Source organism: Abramis brama, assembly GCF_963993115.1.
Source record: "Abramis brama genome assembly, chromosome: 2".
Taxonomy (NCBI): Eukaryota; Metazoa; Chordata; class Actinopteri; order Cypriniformes; family Leuciscidae; genus Abramis; species Abramis brama.
Genome location: NC_139964.1, coordinates 35,362,936 through 35,387,130, shown reverse-complemented (window position 1 = coordinate 35,387,130; position 24,195 = coordinate 35,362,936). Strand labels below are relative to the sequence as shown.

Below are 24,195 nucleotides of genomic sequence, written 5' to 3'. Positions count from 1 at the left end.
TGGGTTCATCGTTTAACAAAGCACCTGTCTCTGAACACCTGTAATTAAATCTAAAAGACGGGGAAAAAAGGGGAGTGTCAAGGGGGATGGGTGATGTGAAGATAAAGGTGACGTGCAATCTTGTCAAGAAGAGCTGGAAAAAGTAAGGAAGCAGAGGGAGTGAATTGGAAAATGTTGGTGAGGGATGGGTGAGAGAAGAGCTGATGATGACGTACAGAGCGGAAAGACCGAAAGAAGAAAGAGTGTGAAAAAACAGAATGTGTAATAAAGAAAGAGAGCTTTGAGCTGTGCTGAACTGCATGCTAGACAGAGATGTGGGAATGTATTAAAATTATTGATAATTTATACTGAATGAAATCCCTGCAGCAGCTAGAAATGAGAAATGTGTGATAAGTTTGTAATCATGTTTGTTAGAGAGAAAATGCGATTTCAGCTCTGCAAAAGTGTGCACCTCTGCATAAATGCACTGAACAACACACTAAAACCGTCTGTTTGTAAATGTCGATACGTACCATGCAGGAACTTTATTTATTTGACATTTCTTTCTCGTGGGGGCGATTATCAACACCTCCAAACACTCATTGTGATGAGCAACTTCCGGTAAACTCATTTGCACACAAACACACACACGTACAAACACAAAATAAGTTGTTGCCCCTCCCATTTCTGTTTTCCTAACACATATCCCCCATCCATACGATGCAATGACTCATTCTTGAACTAATATTCAGTGATATGACGTGGTCACCACCCCTCCATTGCTAGCCAACTCATTGTGTCTCATTGTTAAGTAGCGTGGCCGACAGCCAATGTGAATGCAGATGGTGGGTGGGATGGTGAAGGGACAATTTGCGCAACTGTACTCCATCCAATGGGGCATCGAGATTCAGATGTCTTGCATTCAAAGGCCTGATTCAAAAAATAGCCTCATGCATCATAATTGGCCATAAACAGTTTACTCAATTGACGGATGTTTGACTAGTTGAATATAGTAATCGTAGTCTGGCAGAGTCTACAAAAGCATAATTCATATGACACTGACATATTTAATCTTCAATCAGTGCTAGATGTAATGCAAACAGGCTGAAGATTAAGCATTGGATGGAAAATGAAACAGCCTGCTGGCAGTAGTTTTTATGGACATTTATGTGGAATTGAGAGAAAAAGCACTTGAGCCTCTCACCGGGATTGTGTGTGTGTGTGCATTCACATTTGTGTTAAGCACAGCCTGCCTTTGCACATGGTGGGAGACTGAAGCAAGCTTTCTGCATCTTGCTGCTCTTTCAGTGAGACCCATCTGCTAAAGACAGTAAAGCTTTAGAAAGAAAGAAGAAAGAAAGAGAAAGAAAGGCTTTCTGAAGTCTTCTTTGACAAAAAAACAAAAAAAACAATTCAATAGCACAGCTGGAGTGCTTTGTGAATACCTTTTCCAATAACATCATCCTTTTGCATCTTTTTGTCAGTTTAAGGGGTGCATTTACTTGCATAGGCCAGTGTGCACACGTCTTGCATACTCTGCAACTCTGAAATGAATTGAAGCTCTGAATGGTGGCCAGTGCGTTGCATGGTAACTGCATGTTATAGTGAATGATGTTGCCTTCAAAGAACTTTACAAGCAGTGAGGAGTAGATGTGTGTGCACCAGTGTGTCTGTCTATTTGTCTGTCTGTCTGTATGTGTCAAGGGAGGTCAGACTAAAAGATGCGAGGGAGAGAAGGCACATGTGAGATTGTACTGTAGAGTCGTAGCCGTTGGATGAAGATATAAAGAAAGTACGCCCACACCAAAGATGTTTCGTATCTACAGATAAGCATTCATTTATTTGTCATGCTTTCCGTCAATTTGTGTTCTAGTGAAAAGATTCAGCAGCTCATTTTTTCACATTCTTACATTCAAATGCATACATTCTGGGTAAAAAGGTATAACTAATGCTTTGGTCATCTATGAGCGACCTCACAAACATGGTCGCTCGAGAGCACCTCAAGGCAGTTTGACCTTACCCGTCCAGCTAGATATACATTCACACGTCAAAAACAATTATAAGACATACATTTGTCATGGAAACATCTGTGGGACAAAAAGAGCAGTATTATCTGCTTCTCTACTGTCTCAGGGTAAACACAAAACAGGATATTGCTAGAATTAACAGTTGACCAAAAAAAATCTTTACCTATTTATTAACTTTAGATTGCATTTCTCCTTCTTTATCAGCATGTCCATCCTTTTTCATCCATCTCTTCGCCTCTACCGCCCACAACCACCCCTGCTCTCTGTGCTTTTTCTTTTTCTCTCCTTTTCCTTTTCTCTGTCCTCTTGTCCTTGCTCTCTCTGTTTGTTTTCCCTTAAGCCTTTCGATTCTTTATTGCAGTCCGAAAGAGGAGGAAAAGGGAATAGGCAAGGACCAGCAAAGAAAGCCATTGTCTTCAGCATGCCCACAAAGAGCAGCCCAAACAGTCTGTATTTGCACCTGCTCTCATCACAACAGTGACCAATGGTAGACATAATTCTGAATGTCGACCAATCTGTCAGTCAGTAACATTTTACTGATATTCCAATTGGCTTTGCCCCAAGTAGTCAATTCACTATTAAAGAAACACCTCTTTCCACAGTGTCCTCAATATATTGCCTTGCCTTGGATTCTCTCTGGTCTTAGTTTTAGCATTTTGCCTATTCTTTTTTGACTAGCTGCAAGCTGTTGATTGACTGGTTTGATTTTAAATCAGTACTTTAAATGAGAAAGGATGGAATTTGCTGTTATCCAGATAAAATCAGTTAAACTTGAATTTGAACAGAAGAATAAAAGAACAAAAGTCTTGGAACAATGTAGGTTGTGTATTTTACAGTAATAACATAACATGTTAACAGTATTTTGACAGAAATAAAAAACATAAAAACAACAGCATTTGCACACTCTTGTGCCATTGATCTTTCCATGCACTGACCATTGAAATAATATCACAGACATTACTCACAGTGGCATTCTTGGCCGTTCAGAACAGTGACAAACATAAGGCCTTTCATAGCGCTATTTACAGCTCCCTCTGCCAAGATGTCATATTTACACAAGTGATAATTGCTGTCATAGCTAGATGGTGATGTAATGAAATCTTTCGCCTTCTCTTGTGTGTACTCTCTGTCTCTCTTTCTCTTGCGCGTGCTTTCTCTCTCTCATTGTGTGTCTTATCTTGATTTAGCTGTATTGTAAGACTTTCAAACTCCTCACTTCAGTATGCTTTGTCTATCTTGCTTTGTTGCTGCACGCCGTTCCTTTGTGCTTTTCGAGCCCTGAATGGTTTTGAGACCCATCTGTTATAATCGAGGAAATATTACATTCGATCACTCCCAAGGGGAATAAAAAGATTTGCTCATTATGCTATTGTTACCAGTAACTACTGAAAAAAATTGAGCAATAGCCTTGTTGGAAAGAGGGTGTCACAGTGACATCACAAGCTATAATTACAACTATCATAGAAGCACTTAGAGTGGCTGAAAAGTCTAAAAGCATACAAATATTGTACGTAAACATAAGATGGAAATTTCTATACTCTGTCTGCACTGACTGTGACAGAAATGGCTTAGAATACACTTGTCCTCAAAAAAGAAGGACCGAGTATCTGCTTAACTAGCCAAGCCCTGTGAACAGCTTTCATTACTTTCCATTAAGGCCCTGTACTGCCCAACGTTCCCTGCTTACCCACTGTATCCTAAATCAGTGTAGTGCCCTCTAGATACCAGGAACTAGAGGCTCAAACTGAACAGAACAAAGATACAGGTGAGGTTGATGGTAAACAGGAATCAAGGCATTGAAGAGTTAAATCGAGCAAACAGGGTTTTCCCTCCTCCAGAGAGGAGAAAAAAATTAAGGGGAAGAGGGTTCTTCTGACATATTCAGCCAAACAGAAGATGGATGCAGACAGTCAAGACGGACATGGAGAGTAGCAAGAGAACAGAAGATGAGGAGCGAGAAGAAGAGGAAGATGGTGGCAGAGAGTCAAATTCGGGAGGGCACTCAAGCTCGAAGCAGCGCAGGGAGGTGATACCCGCATCTTCATTGCCGTAGTTGGCCCAATACTCTTCTGGGTCAAGCTTGGGAAGCAGAGCCTCTTCCTCCCCAAGCTCATACTTTGTGGATGTAGATGTGATAGCGGGATGTTGGGATTTTCCTCCATTTAAGGGGTACGCCCTGGTCTCTGAGGTTTTCTCATAGATACCCTTGGAAGTGCTGACGGGCTTGTTCTTGGAGAACCACCAGCGAGTCTTGGTGCTGAAGGTGGTGGTGGTGGAGCCAGCCAGGGAGCCGGGGTCGGGAAGTGGGCACAGAGCGAAGTCCATCTCCCTCAGGAAGCGCAGGTCCTGTCCACGACGAGGAGCTGGGGAAGCGCACAGAACCTCTGAGCTGGACAGACGGGCACTTCTGAAGAACTCCCACAGGGGACGAGCCTCGCAGCCGCATGCCCAGGGGTTGTTGTTCAGCCGCAAGAACTCAATGGAGGAGATGTCACGCATGGCCTGACCGGGCAGCTCTGCCAGGGAGTTGTTGAAGAGAAAGAGCATGGTCAGCCGGCCCAGGTCGCGGAAAGCGCGGCGATTGACCTGGCGGATTCTGTTGTCATGCAGCAGCAGGCGATCGAGGTTGACCAGGCCATGGAACACATTCTCGGACAGAGTGCGGATGCGGTTGCCATGCAGGAAGAGCTGGCTGAGGTTGATCAAGTCGGCGAAGAGATCGTCCTGGATGAAGTGGAGCTGGTTTTCCTGCAGGTAGAGGAACTGCAGGCTGTAGAGCTTGTGGAAGATGTCATGGGGAAGGGCGGCTAGCCGGCAGCGGTGCATGTGGAGGCTCTGAAGCTTCTCCAGGCCACGGAAAGCTCCACCCTCAAGGCGGTGCAGGTGAGGGTTGTCGCCCAGATCGAGCTCCTCCAGATCGCGCAGCTCGCTGAATGCACCAGCCTCAATCCAGGTGATGTTGTTGGAGAAGAGCCACAAAACCTGGTATGTGATGAATTGATGGACAGAAAGGAAAGGAAAAGGGTAGAGGGAGGAAAAGGTAATGAGGTGAAGATGTTGAGAAGGTATACAAAATTAGTAAATTACACAACCAAAAGGACTGATATCTTTCAAATGGATATTATATGTATACACTTCCTTACCTGTGTGCCAAAAGCAAAAGACCCCACTCTCAGTTCAGTGATGCGGTTGTTCTGCAGAAAGACGCGCTGGGATTCGAAGGGCATGCCGTGGGGAACAATGGTGAAGTTCTGCGCCTGGCAGCTCACAGTCATGGGGGTCGGGTAACACACACACCGGTGAGGGCAGTTCAGCGCAGGCACGGGTTTTACCACGACCAGCCAGACAACCAGCCAGAGCGAGAGCGCGCCTGATGGAAAGAGAGGAGCGCGTCACATCACAAAGTCTTATTAGCGCATTGCATGTTTCCTGCCTAGAAGGCAGCTCTCCTGGTCCGTAAGTCTCATTTTATATACATGAAAATAAAATACAAAAGATAACAATGACTACTGATTTTTGAAAAATGTTCAAAATTCACGATTCTCAAAACGAATTTTCTACAGATAAACTAAAACGTTTTCTTCATTATAACAACGTATTTGTTTCCATCCATGTAAGTTGTGAAAATCATTTATCTCATTACTACACGGTATTATAAGATTCAACTCCTAAATTTAAAGTTAATTTTCACGTTTTAATTTTAAATTCGAACTTATGACTGTAGATTGTCACTTACAAATTTAATGCAACAATTTAGTTTTTAGTTTTTTTACATCGAATTACTCCAAACATTATTCTCTCCATCTAAATTCATTTCCAAGTTCAGAAAACATTTAACTTTTTAATACATGCGTACACTTGGTACAAATAAAATATTAATATAAAGCACTAAAACATGAATGCAAAACATCGTAGCACCAGAGAAATAATATATTTCAACCAACTGTCCCTGCGTAAAGCCTAGCACATTTCCAACCGCCAATTTGATCATATTCTAAATTATAAACATTTCTAAACATTTCCATTAGAACAGTTAAGAAAGTTAAGCATTTAAAAAGCACATTCAGATCAATGATGAAAATTGAAGAAGCAGAAACTCACTCTTAAAGTTGTGCGCAAAGGAGCGTTGGCTCCGCGTAAAAGTTGATGTTTCCATTGCGAACCAAAGCCGAGAGCGAGTTAGCCTGAGGAGTTTAGCCACTGATTCCCTGCTATCTCCGCTGATGCTCTGGTTCCCGAGTCGGAGCGACTGAGAGAGTGCCGAATGATGGGTCCTGGGCCCATTTTATACCCGAGCACAGCGCGCGCCTACGGCTGTGGGCACCACGGAATCTCTCCTACGTCACTAGTCGGGTCAAGCCCAAGCGAGGGTGGCAAACGGAAAAGGCGGGACGGAGAGAGGAGGGGAGGGCTCTCGCGCACCAGTTTGGACCGAGGGAAGTTCGACGTCTTAGCTCAGAGTTACGATTGTGGAGACGTAGTTTGGAAAGGGCGGGGGAGCGCGCAGGCACGGCGCCCGGTAATGACTGAACGACGAGCATGCGAGGAGGAGCGCACGAGGCACATGAAAGAGGCACACAGCTCGTTTCTTGGCTTTGTATCTGCGTCTCTTTGGATTATGTTGTCCTCCGCATTATTAATGAAACAAACGCATTGTTTATGCTCTAGAGACATAAGAATCATGACTTCAAATATAGAATATAAAGCTTTAACACTGAGATAATCGTTTAGGGATATAATAATGGGAGACTAAAGCAATTACTGGCATTTACTGCTGAAAGGAAATTAAAACCAATACCAAATTTGGTCAAAATATGGGCAGCTTCCTGGAGTCTTAAGCCAATGGAACCTTATTTACTCCAAAGCTTTTTGCAATGTATGTATAGGCCTATGCTATAACACTGTCTGGCCCATATCCAATATATATTAGATTCATTAAAAGTATATACAGTATGTGAAAAGTGCTTCTTATGCTCTTGCATTCCTGTATATTCCTGTCCTGATAATCTAAGGCCAGATGTTCATTACTCCAGAATAAACCCAGACAATGTAATTAGGACCCTGACACAAAATAAACAAATAGATGGACATGAAATATTGATTTGAGTTGAAATTATTATATGTGAAAATTAAGTGTTGTCGAGGAAAACTGAACTCAATCAGTATTGATCAACGTGTCCGTTTTTAAGTTACATTGCTTCTTAGGTTTCTTGTAGAGACCATGAAGAGAGCAAACACGAGCACATCTAGGCTATGTAGGTAACAGGGTTTCAGGGTGAGTGGTCAGGTATCCAGTACTGCACTAGACATTAGTCATTATTCAGAGGTAATTCAGAATACCATGACTGACCAATCAGAATCAGAGAGCCTGGTAATAAACAGACAGACAAACTGAAAGACGGTAGACCCGAGGATGTCCATGTTGTTGTTTAGCGCCTCCTCCATTCATTCATGTTCTGGACACCTCTCTCTTTTTCCTCCCTCCCCCTCCACCTCCACAAAAACTCAAGATGACTGGCACGAACAGGCTTTCCCCGCTCCACCTACAGCTACCAGCTGGACGTGAGTGTGTGTGATGGTTTTCATGTCTCATGTATATTACCCTATCGCCAACAGTAAGCCAAGTGAATGCCATGACTGACAGCATCTGGGTCGTGGTACAGTCGTCTAAGAAAATGAATGAAAAAGCAACAACAAAAAGACAGTGGCGGGGGAAGAGTAGGATAAGGAGGAAGTACAGAGTGTGGTTGGAAAGGAGGAGTTTATGGAATTAAAAACATGGGAGAGAAGCGACACATGACTCATAGTGGAACAAGAGTGAAATGGGACTGCACTTAGAGGGATGTTGCGCATAAGGCTTGATTAGTGTGCGGGCCAGCAGCCTAATGCATGAAAGCTGTATCCCCTGTAGTGTTCCAAGAGTGGCTTTGTAGTGCCCTAAGGGAGTGCTCTACAGTGGCAGCCCACATACAATGACAGATTTGCTTTGCCCTGTTGCACAGAGGTAGCAGAATAAAATCAGCTCTGATAAGTTAAGAGACCTGCGTCACAACCCTCGTTGGTTTTCTGCATGTTATAGAAGCAAATTTGGGGCGAAGGGGTGTTTTGGAGGAGTCTGATCCCCAAATTAGGGGGAAATTTTCCCCTAAAATAAAAATTCTGAAACTATTTACTATCTCTCATTTTCTCCATACATTGAAACTATAAATGGGGCTGAATGTTGTTTGGATTCTTAAAAAAAACTATTTTTTATCTATAAAAAATATTTGTTAAAACGTATTTTTTGCACACTGGAAATGGAAATATATAGGAATGATAATTTCAGCCAATTAAAGATATGAAAGTTCCTGTTGTCTATCAAGTAAATGGAGGCGCAGTGAGGGATGTTGTATGTACATACTACATTATTGGCATAATTTCATATACTGAAGCCATCACTGTTCTGTTCCATTGTACAGTAACTCCCTCAGCATCGGTACAAGAATCACAGCAAAGCCAATAGCACTGTAATTAGACATCAGGAGAATCTAATGATGCACAACCACAATCAAATGTTAAAATCCCCTGGGGTACCTTTACTTTCTCTCTTTATCTCTTTTTCCCTCACTGGCTCATTATTTCTTCCTTCCTGAACTCTTTAAGTCTTGCTGCTTCTGGCACCAGTGCCAGTAGTGTTTCAATCTTCATCCTCCTGTGTGCATAATTTGTGGTTATATCTTTATTATCAATGTTTGACCATCGTTTATTTTGTTTTTTGAACCTTAATCCATGTATAAATTCGCATATTTGTTTTTTGTGTGTAAAATTCTGATGTGGTAGTATCAAGAGCCTTACATGCTAATGTAAACTGTCATCACACCTACACTCATCAATTAATACCATGAATATTTATGCACATATGCAGTCTATAGGTGTAAATAACTTCTAAATGTGTTATCTATGTGTTTTAGAATGTCTATGGCAGACACAAATGTCTTTATTAGTTTGGCTTATATGAGTATATGGCCTCTGAAAATGTGCTTTGATTGCTCTGATTAGATGAAATCCCTTTTATACACTTTTGATGGGCTATTCAAAACAAAGAGTCCACAAGAGATTCGGCAGAAGATTTATGCTGCTATCTAAAGCATTGAGGTTTGCTCAAGTGGATCATCTTGAAGACTGTAAAATATAATGAAAATGCTGCCATGATTGCATAAGAAACAAGAAGTTATAGGGCTTTAGTAGAGTTAAAGTTATAGTAGAGTCACAGAAAGACCCAAACCTTAAATTCAAGCGTTCAGGCACCCTTGGCCTAAAATGAAACACATTTACAACTCTATAACTAGAAACACACTAGTTTAATTTTTCTACTAAATGAAAAACTAAAAGACCCCCCCCCCCCCTCCCCCTGTTATAAACAAATTGCATTTTCATCTCAAACCACCATTAAATGCACAAAAAAAAAAAAAAATGTAAACCTTTTTTATTTAACAAGGCTATAGCATAATATGATATGACTCGCAGTGAAAATATTCTGTTCGCAAGTGATATTTCCCTTGAGTTGTCCACTTTTCACAGACCACATATTTCCCGTACCATATTTTCTTCAAGTCTCATATTTCATCATATTCTTGCTCTTTACCAGCACTGTTGGGTCCTATAGTAAATAAGGTCACTTCTAGCCTTTATTAGTAGCAAAACCTTTATGGTTATGGTATCACACCAGAACTGAGGGACAGGCATAATCTGTGTAACGATAAAAAATCAATTTCACACAACAAATGCTATAATGATTTTTACGTTTATCATAATGATTCTACAGTACATGCAATCATTCATATTTTTAGGAAGATCACATTGAAACAAATCTTTTTTAAAATTAAAACAAGATTGTTTAATGTGAACTAACACTTTTTTTTTTTTTTTTTTTTGTTGGATTTAAAAGTGCCCATAGTTAAAGAAACACCCATTTGCATCTGGAAAGTTTTTCAGCCTTTTACATCACTGCCTGCTATGACAACACAAGATTATAATTAGTTAGAGACGTCAAGTCACGCTTCAGACAAAAAGAGAACGACAAGCTGTCAGACTTTTCCTGTCTGTCTTGACAGAAGCATTGTGTTTAGTTAATCGCTGTCTTTCTTTCTCCTCTGCCTACTTACAGTGCCACTTCCACTACGTGTTCCTCATATTTGTTCACGCTCTCTTTAAAACAGCTGTCATGCACTCTGCCCAGCTAACAGGGAACGTTCCCAGAACTTTCACTAACGTTCTTTAAAAGTTGTGTAAATGTTAGTACAAAACGTGATTAAAATAATGTTTTCGGAACGTTCATACAACGTTATTAACGTTCTTGTAACGTTGAGAAAAAAACGTTCTTAGAACAAGGTTCTTGGAACGTCTTTATGACGTTATTTTTGATTGATGAACGTTCTCATAACGTTGATAGAAAACGTTCTTAGAACAAGGTTCTTGGAACGTCTTTATGACGTTATTTGTGATTGATGAACATTCTCATAACGTTGATAGAAAACGTTCTTAGAACAAGGTCCTTGGAACGTCTTTATGACGTTATTTGTGATTGATGAACGTTCTCATAACGTTGATATAAAACGTTCTTAGAACAAGGTTCTTGGAACGTCTTTATGACGTTATGTTGTGATGGATGAACGTTCTCATAACGTTGATAGAAAACGTTCTTAGACCAAGGTTCTTGGAACGTTTTTTTGACGTTATTTGTGATTGATGAACGGTTCTCATAACGTTGATGGAAAACGTTCTTAGAACAAGGTTCTTGGAACGTTTTTTTTTACGTTATTTGTGATTGATGAACGGTTCTCATAACGTTGATGGAAAACGTTCTTAGAACAAGGTTCTTGGAACGTCTTCATGACGTTATTTGTGATTGATGAACGTTCTCATAACGTTGATAGAAAACGTTCTTAGAACAAGGTTCTTGGAACGTCTTTATGATGTTATGTTGTGATTGATGAACATTCTCATAACGTTGATAGAAAACGTTCTTAGAACAAGGTTCTTGGAACGTCTTTATGATGTTATGTTGTGATGGATGAACGTTCTCATAACGTTGATAGAAAACGTTCTTAGAACAAGGTTCTTGGAACGTCTTTATGATGTTATTTGTGATTGATGAACGTTCTCATAACGTTGATAGAAAACGTTCTTAGAACAAGGTTCTTGGAAAGTCTTTATGACAATATTTGTGATTGATGAAAGTTCTCATAACGTTGATAGAAAACGTTCTTAGAACAAGGTTCTTGGAACGTCTTTATGATGTTATGTTGTGATTGATGAACGTTATCATAACGTTGATAGAAAACGTTCTTGGAACAAGGTTCTTGGAACGTCTTTATGATGTTATTTGTGATTGATGAAAGTTCTCATAACGTTGATAGAAAACGTTCTTAGAACAAGGTTCTTGGAACGTCTTTATGACGTTATGTTGTGATGGATGAACGTTCTCATAACGTTAATAAAAAATGTTCTTAGAACAAGGTTCTTGGAACGTCTTTATGACGTTATGTTGTGATGGATGAACGTTCTCATAACACTGATAGAAAACGTTCTTAGAACAAGGTTCTTGGAACGTCTTTATGATATTATTTGTGATTGATGAAAGTTCTCATAACGTTGATAGAAAACGTTCTTAGAACAAGGTTCTTGGAATGTCTTTATGATGTTATGTTGTGATTGATGAAAGTTCTCATAACGTTGATAGAAAACGTTCTTAGAACAAGGTTCTTGGAATGTCTTTATGATGTTATGTTGTGATTGATGAATGTTCTCATAACGTTGATAGAAAACATTCTTAGAACAAGGTTCTTGGAACGTCTTTATGACGTTATTTGTGATTGATGAAAGTTCTCATAACGTTGATAGAAAACGTTCTTAGAACAAGGTTCTTGGAACGTCTTTATGATGTTATGTTGTGATGGATGAACGTTCTTATAACGTTGATAGAAAACGTTCTTAGAACAAGGTTCTTGGAACGTCTTTATGACGTTATTTGTGATTGATGAACGTTCTCATAACGTTGATAGAAAACGTTCTTAGAACAAGGTTCTTGGAACGTCTTTATGATGTTATGTTGTGATTGATGAATGTTCTCATAACGTTGATAGAAAATATTCTTAGAACAAGGTTCTTGGAACGTCTTTATGACGTTAGGTTGTGATGGATGAAAGTTCTCATAACGTTGATTGAAAACGTTCTTAGAACAAGTTTCTTGGAACATATTTATGACGTTATGTTGTGATGGATGAAGGTTCTCATAACGTTGATAGAAAACGTTCTTAGAACAAGGTTCTTGGAACGTCTTTATGATGTTATGTTGTGATGGATGAACGTTCTCATAACATTGATAGAAAACGTTCTTAGAACAAGGTTCTTGGAACGTCTTTATGATATTATTTGTGATTGATGAAAGTTCTCATAACGTTGATAGAAAACGTTCTTAGAACAAGGTTCTTGGAACGTCTTTATGATGTTATGTTGTGATTGATGAACGTTCTCATAACGTTGATAGAAAACGTTCTTAGAACAAGGTTTTTGGAACGTCTTTATGATATTATTTGTGATGGATGAACGTTCTCATAACGTTGATAGAAAACGTTCTTAGAACAATGTTCTTGGAACGTCTTTATGACGTTATTTGTGATTGATGAAAGTTCTCATAACGTTGATAGAAAACGTTCTTAGAACAAGGTTCTTGGAACGTCTTTATGACGTTATGTTGTGATGGATGAACGTTCTCATAACGTTGATAGAAAATGTTCTTAGAACAAGGTTCTTGGAATGTCTTTATGACGTTATGTTGTGATGGATGAAAGTTCTCATAACGTTGATAGAAAACGTTCTTAGAACAAGGTTCTTGGAACGTCTTTATGACGTTATTTGTGATTGATGAACGTTCTCATAACGTTGATAGAAAACGTTCTTAGAACAAGGTTTTTGGAACGTCTTTATGATATTATTTGTGATGGATGAACGTTCTCATAACGTTGATAGAAAACGTTCTTAGAACAATGTTCTTGGAACGTCTTTATGACGTTATTTGTGATTGATGAAAGTTCTCATAACGTTGATAGAAAACGTTCTTAGAACAAGGTTCTTGGAACGTCTTTATGACGTTATGTTGTGATGGATGAACGTTCTCATAACATTGATAGAAAACGTTCTTAGAACAAGGTTCTTGGAACGTCTTTATGATATTATTTGTGATGGATGAACGTTCTCATAACATTGATAGAAAACGTTCTTAGAACAAGGTTCTTGGAACGTCTTTATGATATTATTTGTGATTGATGAAAGTTCTCATAACGTTGATAGAAAACGTTCTTAGAACAAGGTACTTGGAACGTCTTTATATTATTAATTTGTGATTGATGAAAGTTCTCATAACGTTGATAGAAAACGTTCTTAGAACAAGGTTCTTGGAACGTCTTTATGATGTTATGTTGTGATTAATGAAAGTTCTCATAACGTTGATAGAAAATGTTCTTAGAACAAGGTTCTTGGAACGTCTTTATGATGTTATGTTGTGATTGATGAACGTTCTCATAAAGTTGATAGAAAACATTCTTAGAACAAGGTTCTTGGAACGTCTTTATGACGTTATTTGTGCTGGATGAAAGTTCTCATAACGTTGATAGAAAATGTTCTTAGAACAAGGTTATTGGAACGTCTTTATGACGTTATGTTGTGATGGATGAAAGTTCTCATAACGTTGATAGAAAATGTTCTTAGAACAAGGTTTTTGGAACGTCTTTATGATATTATTTGTGATTGATGAAAGTTCTCATAACGTTGATTGAAACGTTCTTAGAACAAGGTTCTTGGAACGTCTTTATGACGTTATTTGTGATTGATGAAAGTTCTCATAACGTTGATTGAAAACGTTCTTAGAACAAGGTTCTTGGAACGTCTTTATGATGTTATGTTGTGATGGATGAACGTTCTCATAACATTGATAGAAAACGTTCTTAGAACAAGGTTCTTGGAACGTCTTTATGATATTATTTGTGATTGATGAAAGTTCTCATAACGTTGATAGAAAACGTTCTTAGAACAAGGTTCTTGGAACGTCTTTATGATATTATTTGTGATTGATGAAAGTTCTCATAACGTTGATAGAAAACGTTCTTAGAACAAGGTTCTTGGAACGTCTTTATGACATTATGTTGTGATTGATGAAAGTTCTCATAACGTTGATAGAAAATGTTCTTAGAACAAGGTTCTTGGAACGTCTTTATGACATTATGTTGTGATTAATGAAAGTTCTCATAACGTTGATAGAAAATGTTCTTAGAACAAGGTTCTTGGAACGTCTTTATGACATTATGTTGTGATTAATGAAAGTTCTCATAACGTTGATAGAAAATGTTCTTAGAACAAGGTTCTTGGAACGTCTTTATGACATTATGTTGTGATTAATGAAAGTTCTCATAACGTTGATAGAAAATGTTCTTAGAACAAGGTTCTTGGAACGTCTTTATGATATTATTTGTGATTGATGAAAGTTCTCATAACGTTGATAGAAAACGTTCTTAGAACAAGGTTCTTGGAACGTCTTTATGACATTATGTTGTGATTAATGAAAGTTCTCATAACGTTGATAGAAAATGTTCTTAGAACAAGGTTCTTGGAACGTCTTTATGATGTTATGTTGTGATTGATGAACGTTCTCATAAAGTTGATAGAAAACGTTCTTAGAACAAGGTTCTTGGAACGTCTTTATGACGTTATGTTGTGATGGATGAACGTTCTCATAACGTTGATAGAAAACGTTCTTAGAACAAGGTTCTTGGAACGTCTTTATGACGTTATGTTGTGATGGATGAACGTTCTCATAACGTTGATAGAAAATGTTCTTAGAACAAGGTTCTTGAAACGTCTTTATGACGTTATGTTGTGATGGATGAAAGTTCTCATAACGTTGATTTTCTGAATGTTATATTTAGGCTATCATAAAACGTTCTGGGAACATGTTGTTTGCTGAACATTCTCAATGTTAAGTACACTCGTTAACAAATGTGCGCTTCTTAACATTAGTTTACAATCACTAGATTTGTATAATGACTATATCCATATAATCATTTTAAACATCACAGTAGTTTATAACATCACCCCAATAAACCAGCACTATATAGCCTATTAATAAATTAATATTAACTAGTGCAAAATGCCTGTGCAAAATCAGTTTTTTTTTAGTGTTTTTAGTAATTGTTGTTTTGGTGTGTTTGAGTGCTCCTTGTTACAATTACACAGCAAAAGTTCAGTGACATTTTTATTTGTGTATGGTAGAAAGCAAATACTGATCCTGAAATAATGACATAAAACATGTGGAAAATTGAACTACACAATGCAGGGAGCAGACTACACAGTGAAGTCTGAGAAAACGCTACGCTTGAGTAAAAACAGTTTGTGAAAAGGCTACTACAAATGATGCCCGTGAAAGAGAATTGTGAACGCATTGAATAGGATATGTTTAGTTGGTGAATAGCATAAGCTACTATTACACAGTAGTGATAACGTTAAGCACACCAGAATGAAATATAATATTCATAAGTAAACAGCATAGCTGACTTACAGATTCAGAACATCCACTAATGAGTAAGCGTGATGATTCAGGGAGCAGGCTACACAGTGAACTCAGAGAAAACGCTACGCTTGAGCAAACAGTGTGTGAATAGCTACTACAAATGATGGCAAAGTGCCCGTGCAAAATCAGTTTTTGTGTGTGTTTTTAATAATTGTTGTTTAGGTGTGTTTGAGTGCTGATTGTTACAATTACACAGCAAAGGTTCAGTGACATTTTTATTTATGCATGGAAGAAAGCACCAAGGAAAATTTAACTACACGATTCAGGCAGGCTACACAGTGAACTCTGAGAAAAGCTGTGAATAAAAAACAATATTCAGAAGTAAACAGTGTAGCTGACAGAGTGTTTATGCCAGAATGTTTATTTTTAAACAATTACCTTCTTTTACCCATATATTTAACAATATCTTTTACATTTCTAATCCAAACTATGTCAAACTTTACACTGCACTTACTTGTGCCCGTAGCAAAAAACCTGTCAAGTTTGAAAATGTTGTTAACAGACAGACAGACAGACCTTCCCATAATTTATAGATGTATAGATAGATATGCTATTCACATATGTGAAGCACTGTTAAATATATTGAAATACATTTTGAAAATATATTATTTCAAAATACATTGAACATAAATCTTTTAAATTGTTCCTCATGTTACATCTGTAAATGTGTAGCCTACATATTGTGTATACCGGTATTTCACAAAATATATTCATGCCTTATATCATGTTTAGTTTTCAATAAAGCTATGTAATATAATAGGCTATTATATTTTACATTATATTATAGCCTATTATAACCTATTATATAAATTGTACATTGTTTTACACTCATGCTTCATATACTCATTCCGTTTACAGTTTGGTGATGGCCACTAGCCTATACACTTAAATGTTAACCTCACATTTCAGGATATTTTATCTGATTATCAAATAATTCCCTCCATCAATTCTTCTTTTATGTAAATGACGCGAGACTTCTACGTCTTTTAATTGGCGCGCGCACTCGAGTTGCATTTGAACCAGATTTGAACTGGAGTTGCTATAGAAACGGGCGGGAAGCTCAACTGACGAGAAGCTCAAGTGACGACAAGCAGCAGCTCCGTCTCTCACTGTTGTCTTCGCTAATTTCAGGTAAGTTTAGTCACCAAAATTACACAAATAGTACATACAAATGTTTCTGACACATTCTTTCATGTAAATGACACGCTTCCGTTGAATATTTACTTTATAGAAATGGTGTAGTGCGTCTTCGGGAAAAGTCAGTTAGCATCTCAACTTTTAGGCTAACGTTAACTAACTTAAGTTAACGTTACTTTAGGTAAGGTTAGGTTGATTAGACTTTAGCTGTAAAGTTTAGGCTTTTAATCTTATGTGTTGATTAGAGGTTTTGTAAAGGTTTTGCTGGCAATTTTTCAATGTGAATGGAAGTAAACTATAAATTATCTTAAAAGTAATTAACTTAAAAATATTCACTGGACGGTTAATTCATAGTTTTCACGTGACGGAATGCCCACCTGGAGGGCAAATTGGGGTTTTATAATGCCATTTATGCCTAACATTAGTATTAACATGAATGTCACGCAACCGCTTAATTCGCAGGTAACGTAACGTTAACTTGACTGTTAACGTTACACACCGATTAATAACCTTAAGTTACTTAAAAAAATATATATTCCTGGACAAGCTGCTTTTTTTTCTTTTTCTTTTTTTTACAAGTGAATGAACGATTTATTTGTCCAAAGGACAAATAACTTACAAGACCAGGGTTAATGCCAAGCCCTGGTTTATAGATTTTTATAATTTTATTATAATAGCTTCAGAAGACATTTCTCAATGCTGCTATTGTCATACAATTGAAAGTATTATATTCCTACTTCCATAGTATGGCAAATTAGTACAAATTAGAAAAGTTTAGCAGGTAAAGAATTTTGATGCACATTATCTTACTTTTCCCCTCATTGATAGAAGTTTTCATTTTCAGGTGTAGCTAATCCTTTACAATGTGTTATTGAACCTTTCCATTGTATAACATTTGTAAACTACATTTTAATCTTGTGTGGTTTAATATTTATAGTACTCAAAGCACAGCCTAAATAACTTAAGGGTTAACATTTATGGAGTAGTCACACTGTTATTATTAAATGTTTATGAAATAATAAATCACCATTAGTAACATCAGTCAATCTGTTCACTTTCCAGATGGGGCATGAAGAGACTGGATCACAGCACGAAGAGACTGGACCACAGTGCTAGTTTGGCACCCCCACACTACTTATATTTAAGGGTTAGTTCACCCAAAAATGTATATTCTGTCAGTAATTTATACACCCTAATGTTGTTCCAACCCCTTAAAGGATTAGTTCACCCCAAAATGAAAATTTCCGAATAATTTACTCACCCCAATGCCATCCAAGATATCCATGTCTTTCTTTCCTCAGTGGGAGAGAAATTATGTTTTTTGAGGAAAACATTTCTGGATTTTTCTTCTAACAACAGACTTCATTGGTGACCATCGTTTTTAAGCAAAAAATCAATGCAGTTTCAAAAGTCTTTGAAGTGTTTAAACGGGCTGTACGCGATCACAGCTGAAGAAGAGGTTGTTATCTAGCGAAACGATAGGTCATTTTAAAATTTTTTAATAATTAATAGACTTTTTACCTTCAATAGTTCGGATTGAGCTGATCAACAAACGGACAGGGAACTACGTCATCACGTTGAAAGGTCGCGCCGGCAATACTATTTGAGCTACTATTCATATTCATCAGAATGTTATTCATTTACTATTCATATTCACTGAATACTATTACTATATATATAATAGCAAACAATACTATTTGAACTATCCTCCTACGTACGGTCGCATTGTAAACAGTGGGGCGGTACTTCTGCCGGTGCCGTTGTGACCTTTCAACGTGATGACGTAGTTCCCTGTCCATTTGTTGATCAGCTCAATCTGAACTATTGAAGGTAAAAAGTCTTTAAATTATATATTTTTAAAAAAATTACCTATCTTTTCGCTAGATAACAACCTCTTCTTTAGCTGTGATCGCGTACAGCCCGTTTAAACACTTCAAAGACTTTTGAAACTGCATTAATTTGGACTTAAAAACGATGGTAACCAATGAAGTACATTGTTAGAAGAAAAATCCAGAAATGTTTTCCTCAAAAAACATAATTTCTCACCCACTGAGGAAAGAAAAACATGGATATCTTGGATGGCATTGGGGTGAGTAAATTAGTAGGAAATTTTCATTTTAGGGTGAACTAATCCTTTAAAGGATAATTCCGGTATTTAGCACTTTGAGTCTATTTTCTGGTTTGTTTTGGATGAACTAGAGTGGTGGACGATGGGTCCTGTCTCGACTCTTGACTCGTTTAGAGTCGCCTTTGACCGCTTCAGAGTGGCTGGCTACAGGCATACACTAACATGTCCTTAAAACAACCCTTAACGTTCGTTTTCAAAACTGCAACTCACCGACTGGTTAGTGGTGTTCGTTGATGATTAAAAACAAATATATTAGCACAATGTATGATTTCAATCCGTGTTATTTGCTATAGTGGAACTATTTTTTCAGATACCTCACAACCGCTCGATATTTGAGTCTGAAGCGCAGTAATATCAACGAGCAATGAGTCCTCCAACAGAAATCAATGGGATTTTACAAAATGCCAAATAAAACACGACAGAAACTGTATTTCGCTACGCTACTTGTTTTGGAACATCAATGAACACCACTAACCACTCGGTGAGTTGCACAGTTTTGACAACGAACGTTAAGGGTTGTTTTAAGGACATGTTTGTGCATGCCGGTAGCCAGCGACTCTGAAGCCGTCAAAGGCGACTCTAAACGAGTCAAGAGTCGAGACAGGACCCATCGTCCACCGCTCTAGTTCATCCAAAACAAACCAGAAAAGAGTCTTAAAGTGCTAAATACCGGAATTATCCTTTAAGACTTCCGTTAATCTTCAGAACACAAATTAAGATATTTTTGATGAAATATGAGAGCTGGCTCACTCCTCCATAGTCTTCTAGGCAATTTCATTCTGCCTTTTCTGCCCAGAAAGTTAGTAAAGACATTGTTAAAATAGTCCAAGTGACTGGCTCAACCTCAAGTTCATCAAGTGATGACAATAATTTTTGTGTGCAAAAATGTATTAATTTTCTTATGTGTGGGCCTCTGAGTGAGTTCACAAAAGTTCCGCACTACATCGAGACCCATATGCGTCATCTTCTCGCTGCTCTAGTGAACTCTAGGGCCGGGACGATACAACTATCTCCCGATTCGATACTATCACGATACTTGGGTGCTGATACTGCTGGTATTACGATTTTTTTTAAGAATTGCAATTCGATATTGCGATTTTTTATTTTATTTTTTAACACTAGACCATCAGAAAATGTTAAATCATACACTTAAATACAGACTGTATAGGCTAAATGATGTATAAGATAAGTCATATTTACAAAAACAATTCATCACATCTTTCTGACTTATTTCAGAAGCATCATACAGTTAGTACTACATTCTCTTTAATAAATGATTCGATAACAAATACATTTTGTAACAGGCACTTGTCCCCATCTTGTGGCGAAACAATATGATCGATAAATGCGTTATTTTAAGGGGCCAATCACACCTAACGCATTTTTGGAAGTGAGAGGCGCCTTTTTTCAATTGATTTCCTATGGCAGTGCACGTTCTGCGCGCTGTTTATGCGCCCCAGGCGCCTCGCGTTTAACCGCCGGCTGCGCCTCATGTTTTTGGAGTTGAAAATAAAATCAACTCGAATCGAATGAATGGAGAGGCGGGTCTTCCGTTGTAGTGAACACCAGAGAATGTGATGATGGAGGGTAAACTTGTGGTGCTCTCGCGGGTTACCAGGAGCTTAACAACTTCACGATCGTAACTACCACAATGTTAACAGAAAATAAACGAAGTTAATAAAAGGCTGATTTGACGTTTACTTGACTGACAGGACAGCTGTTTCAGTGTTTGCCTAGCAACAAAAAAACGCAGTTCACTGCTCGTTCTGTGTGATTGAGGCATTGCTGTGCTCCTCGCTTTTTCAAACCGGAAAAACGCGTTAGGTGTGATTGGGGCTTTACTCTATTTTGATCGTTATCATAAACATCAGTGTTTATATTTGAAATTGAAACTTTTATCCAAGTACTTCTATGATAATTTGAACTATTGTATCACAGAAATAATGATACTATGAGGTTGAAAAGATTGTTTGTGAAGCTGTTTCATGACGACTCTGGGTCAGCACTAGGGCTGCAACAAACGATTATTTTGATAATCGATTAATCTAACGATTATTAGAACGATTAATCGACTAATCGTCGATTATTTCGCCGACTAATCATTAAGTTTGGAACGATTATTCAGCTTTTTCAATTAGTTAAAACACTGAGTTATACATATTCTAACTAATATAAAAAAAGAAAATCACTTCAGCTTTTGAAATGGTTGTTTTAATGAACTTTGAGCAACTAAACAGGTCATTCTCTTTAAGTTTTCAGATTTCTGTCCAACTCAAATCACACACAAATGCTCTCTAAGCATTGGTTAAATATTCTGTTCTCTTTCAATAGAAAAACTAAACAAAAAAAATAATAAGCTGCATTACAGAAAAACTTAAACTGCAAACAATTATTATTATTATAAGAATAAAAAATGACATGACAATTGAGCTGAGCTGACAGAGACACTCATTCACCTTTTAATTTACAGAATAAAAAAGTAACTGACATGATATTCTTCATAACATCTCCTTGTGTAAGTCTTCATGAATATAGAACAAAATACAGGCAAGTGATAAGACTGTAATACCTAATAGTGTTACAATAATAAAAACAGCTCTGACTCCTAAGCTCGATCAAGCTTTATTCTATGCAAAAATAAATCATCACATTACTGTAATTATATTATTATTGTTAATATTATTGCTAGTATTAGTAGTATTGCATTCTCTAAAAAGAGATTTACTGCTAGTTATTTAACTCCAGCTGGAGAACATTCAGCTCTCACCGGCTCGTCTCGTGCCGGGGTGTTTCCTCTTTAAGTGCTTTAACATGCATGTTGCGCTCCCGTGAAAAGCAAGTTTTGCCTTGCATGTATTACACACGACAGTATATTCTTGGTTTGAAGTTTTGTGAAACTTTCACACACCTTGCTAGTTCGGATCAGGTTCGGATTCGTTTGCACTCCGTCATAATTCGCGCTGTGTTTTCTTCTACCGCATTTGTAACGGCTGCATTACACTCTAGCGCTACAGCGCCGTAGCGGTCAAATCACGATATTGCAGGCCCTTACATTAGGTCACGTGGGATCAAACGACTACTCAACAACAAAGATATTTGTCGACAATTTTTTATTGTCGACGTTGTCGACAATGTCGACTAATCGTTTCAGCCCTAGTCAGCACAGCTTTAAATGTTGCGATATGATTTTGTCAAAGGTTTAATAGACAGACGAAATGGTAGCAGATCGTGTGGGCGTTTGAATCGAGATCACATTTTTTTAAAGATGAATCGTGCAGCTCTTTTGTCTTATCTCTCTCCCAGTATACGAGTAGTGTGAGGGCTTTTCAATGCATTCAATCTCAGGTCGCTTTTAGTAGAGGAGTGAGCCAGCTCTCAGATTTCATCAAAAATATCTTCATTTGTGTTCTGAAAATGAACAGCAGTCTTACGGGGTTAGAATAACATGAGGGAGAGTGATTACTGACAATTTTTTTTTTGGTGAACTAACTCTTAAACACCGTTTTCATTTCATTTAAATGTTTATATGAAAATATTTGTTGTTGTTTTTTAAGCTATAATGTAGCGTTTAAAATGTATGATAATCATGAAATTTTCTACTTTTTGATGTGCTGTAAAAGTGTGTGCTTATAATTCACATGGTTGTGTTAATAAAAAAATTAAGTTGGACGAATGGTGCAGAATTTTTTTATACCTTAAAATAACATTTTAACTTGAAAGAAAGTGGACATTTTAATGTTCTTTGAATGTTGTATTGTTAATAACATTTTGGGGGAAAGAACGTTGCAGGAACGTTATGCTTACCTTAAGATGATGTTCTAGCAATGTTATGCTAATGTTCCAGCAATGTTATGCCAATGTTCTTGCAATGTTATGCTAACCTTAAGATAATGTTGCATGAATGTTATGCTAACCTTAAGATAACATTCCATGAACGTTATACTAACCTTAAGAATGTTCCAGCAATGTTGTGCTAATGTTCTGGCAACGTTATGCTAACCTTAAGATAATGTTCCAGCAACGTTATGCTAATGTTCCAGCAACATTATGGCAATGTTATGCTAACCTTAAGATAACATTCCATGAACGTTATGCTAACCTTTATGAATGTTCCAGCAATGTTGTGCTAACGTTCCGGCAACGTTATGCTAACCTTAATATAACGTTCCAGCAACGTTATGCAAACCTTAAGATAATGTTCCATGAACATTATGCTAACCTTAAGATAACGTTCCAGCAACGTTATGCAAACCTTAATATAACGTTCCATAAACATTATGCTAACCTTAAGATAACATTCCATGAACGTTATGCTAACCTTAAAAATGTTCCAGCAATGTTGTTCTAACGTTCCAGCAACGTTATGCTAACCTTAAGATAATGTTCCAGCAACGTTATGCAAACCTTAAGATAACATTCCATAAACATTATGCTAACCTTAAGATAATATTCCATGAACGTTATGCTAACCTTAAGAATGTTCCAGCAATGTTGTGCTAACGTTCCAGCAACGTTATGCTAACCTTAAGATAATGTTCCAGCAATGTTGTGCTAACGTTCCAGCAATGTTATGCAAACCTTAAGATAATGTTCCAACAATGTTGTGCTAATGTTCCAGCAACGTTATGCAAACCTTAAGATAACGTTCCATTAACATTATGCTAACCTTAAGATAACATTCCATGAACGTAATGCTAACCTTAAGAATGTTCCAGCAATGTTGTGCTAACGTTCTAGCAACGTTACGCTAACCTTAAGATAATGTTCCAGTAACGTTATGCAAACCTTAAGATAATGTTCCAGCAATGTTATGCTAACCTTAAGATAACGTTATGCAAACGTTAAGACAATGTTCCAGCAACGTTATGCTAACGTTCCAGCAACGTTATGCTAACCTTAAGATAACGTTCCAGCAACATTATGCTAACGTTACAGTAACGTTATGCTAACGTTACAGCAACGTTATGCTAACCTTAAGATAACGTTCCAGCAACATTATGCTAACGTTCCAGCAACGTTATGCTAACGTTCCAGCAACGTTATGCTAACCTTAAGATAACGTTCCAGCAACATTATGCTAACGTTCCAGCAATGTTTTTCTAACATTAAAATACCATTCCAGCAACGTTAAGCAAACTGGACATTTCAACATTTTTAGAACATTCCAAATCAACGTTCCCACAACGTTCTTAGAACATATTTTTGTTAGCTGGGTGCACTGACCATGATTTACTGATTTCATCAATTTCTGTTACAATACAGAAATCGATCAAACTAAATCGTTAAGTGACACTTAGAAATGTATGGATGTTGCCTTAAAA

At 37.5% G+C, this 24,195-nt stretch overlaps 1 protein-coding gene and 1 long non-coding RNA gene across 2 annotated transcripts; both read right to left on the bottom strand.

The window, feature by feature from the left end:
- Window positions 1–1,795: 1,795 nt before the first annotated feature.
- On the bottom strand, window positions 1,796–6,353 carry rtn4rl2a (reticulon 4 receptor-like 2 a). Its single transcript, XM_084099737.1, has 3 exons — window positions 6,108–6,353; window positions 5,150–5,376; window positions 1,796–4,988 (listed from the first exon to the last, which is right to left on the bottom strand). Exons 1-3 carry the CDS (start codon window positions 6,160–6,162, stop codon window positions 3,888–3,890), a joined length of 1,383 nt encoding a protein of 460 aa, XP_083955863.1. The 5' UTR covers window positions 6,163–6,353; the 3' UTR covers window positions 1,796–3,887.
- A 14,952-nt stretch (window positions 6,354–21,305) lies between these two features.
- LOC311078359 lies at window positions 21,306–23,430 on the bottom strand. Its single transcript, XR_014605143.1, has 2 exons — window positions 23,398–23,430; window positions 21,306–23,344 (listed from the first exon to the last, which is right to left on the bottom strand). It is a non-coding gene; the product is annotated as an uncharacterized lncRNA (long non-coding RNA).
- Window positions 23,431–24,195: the final 765 nt, after the last annotated feature.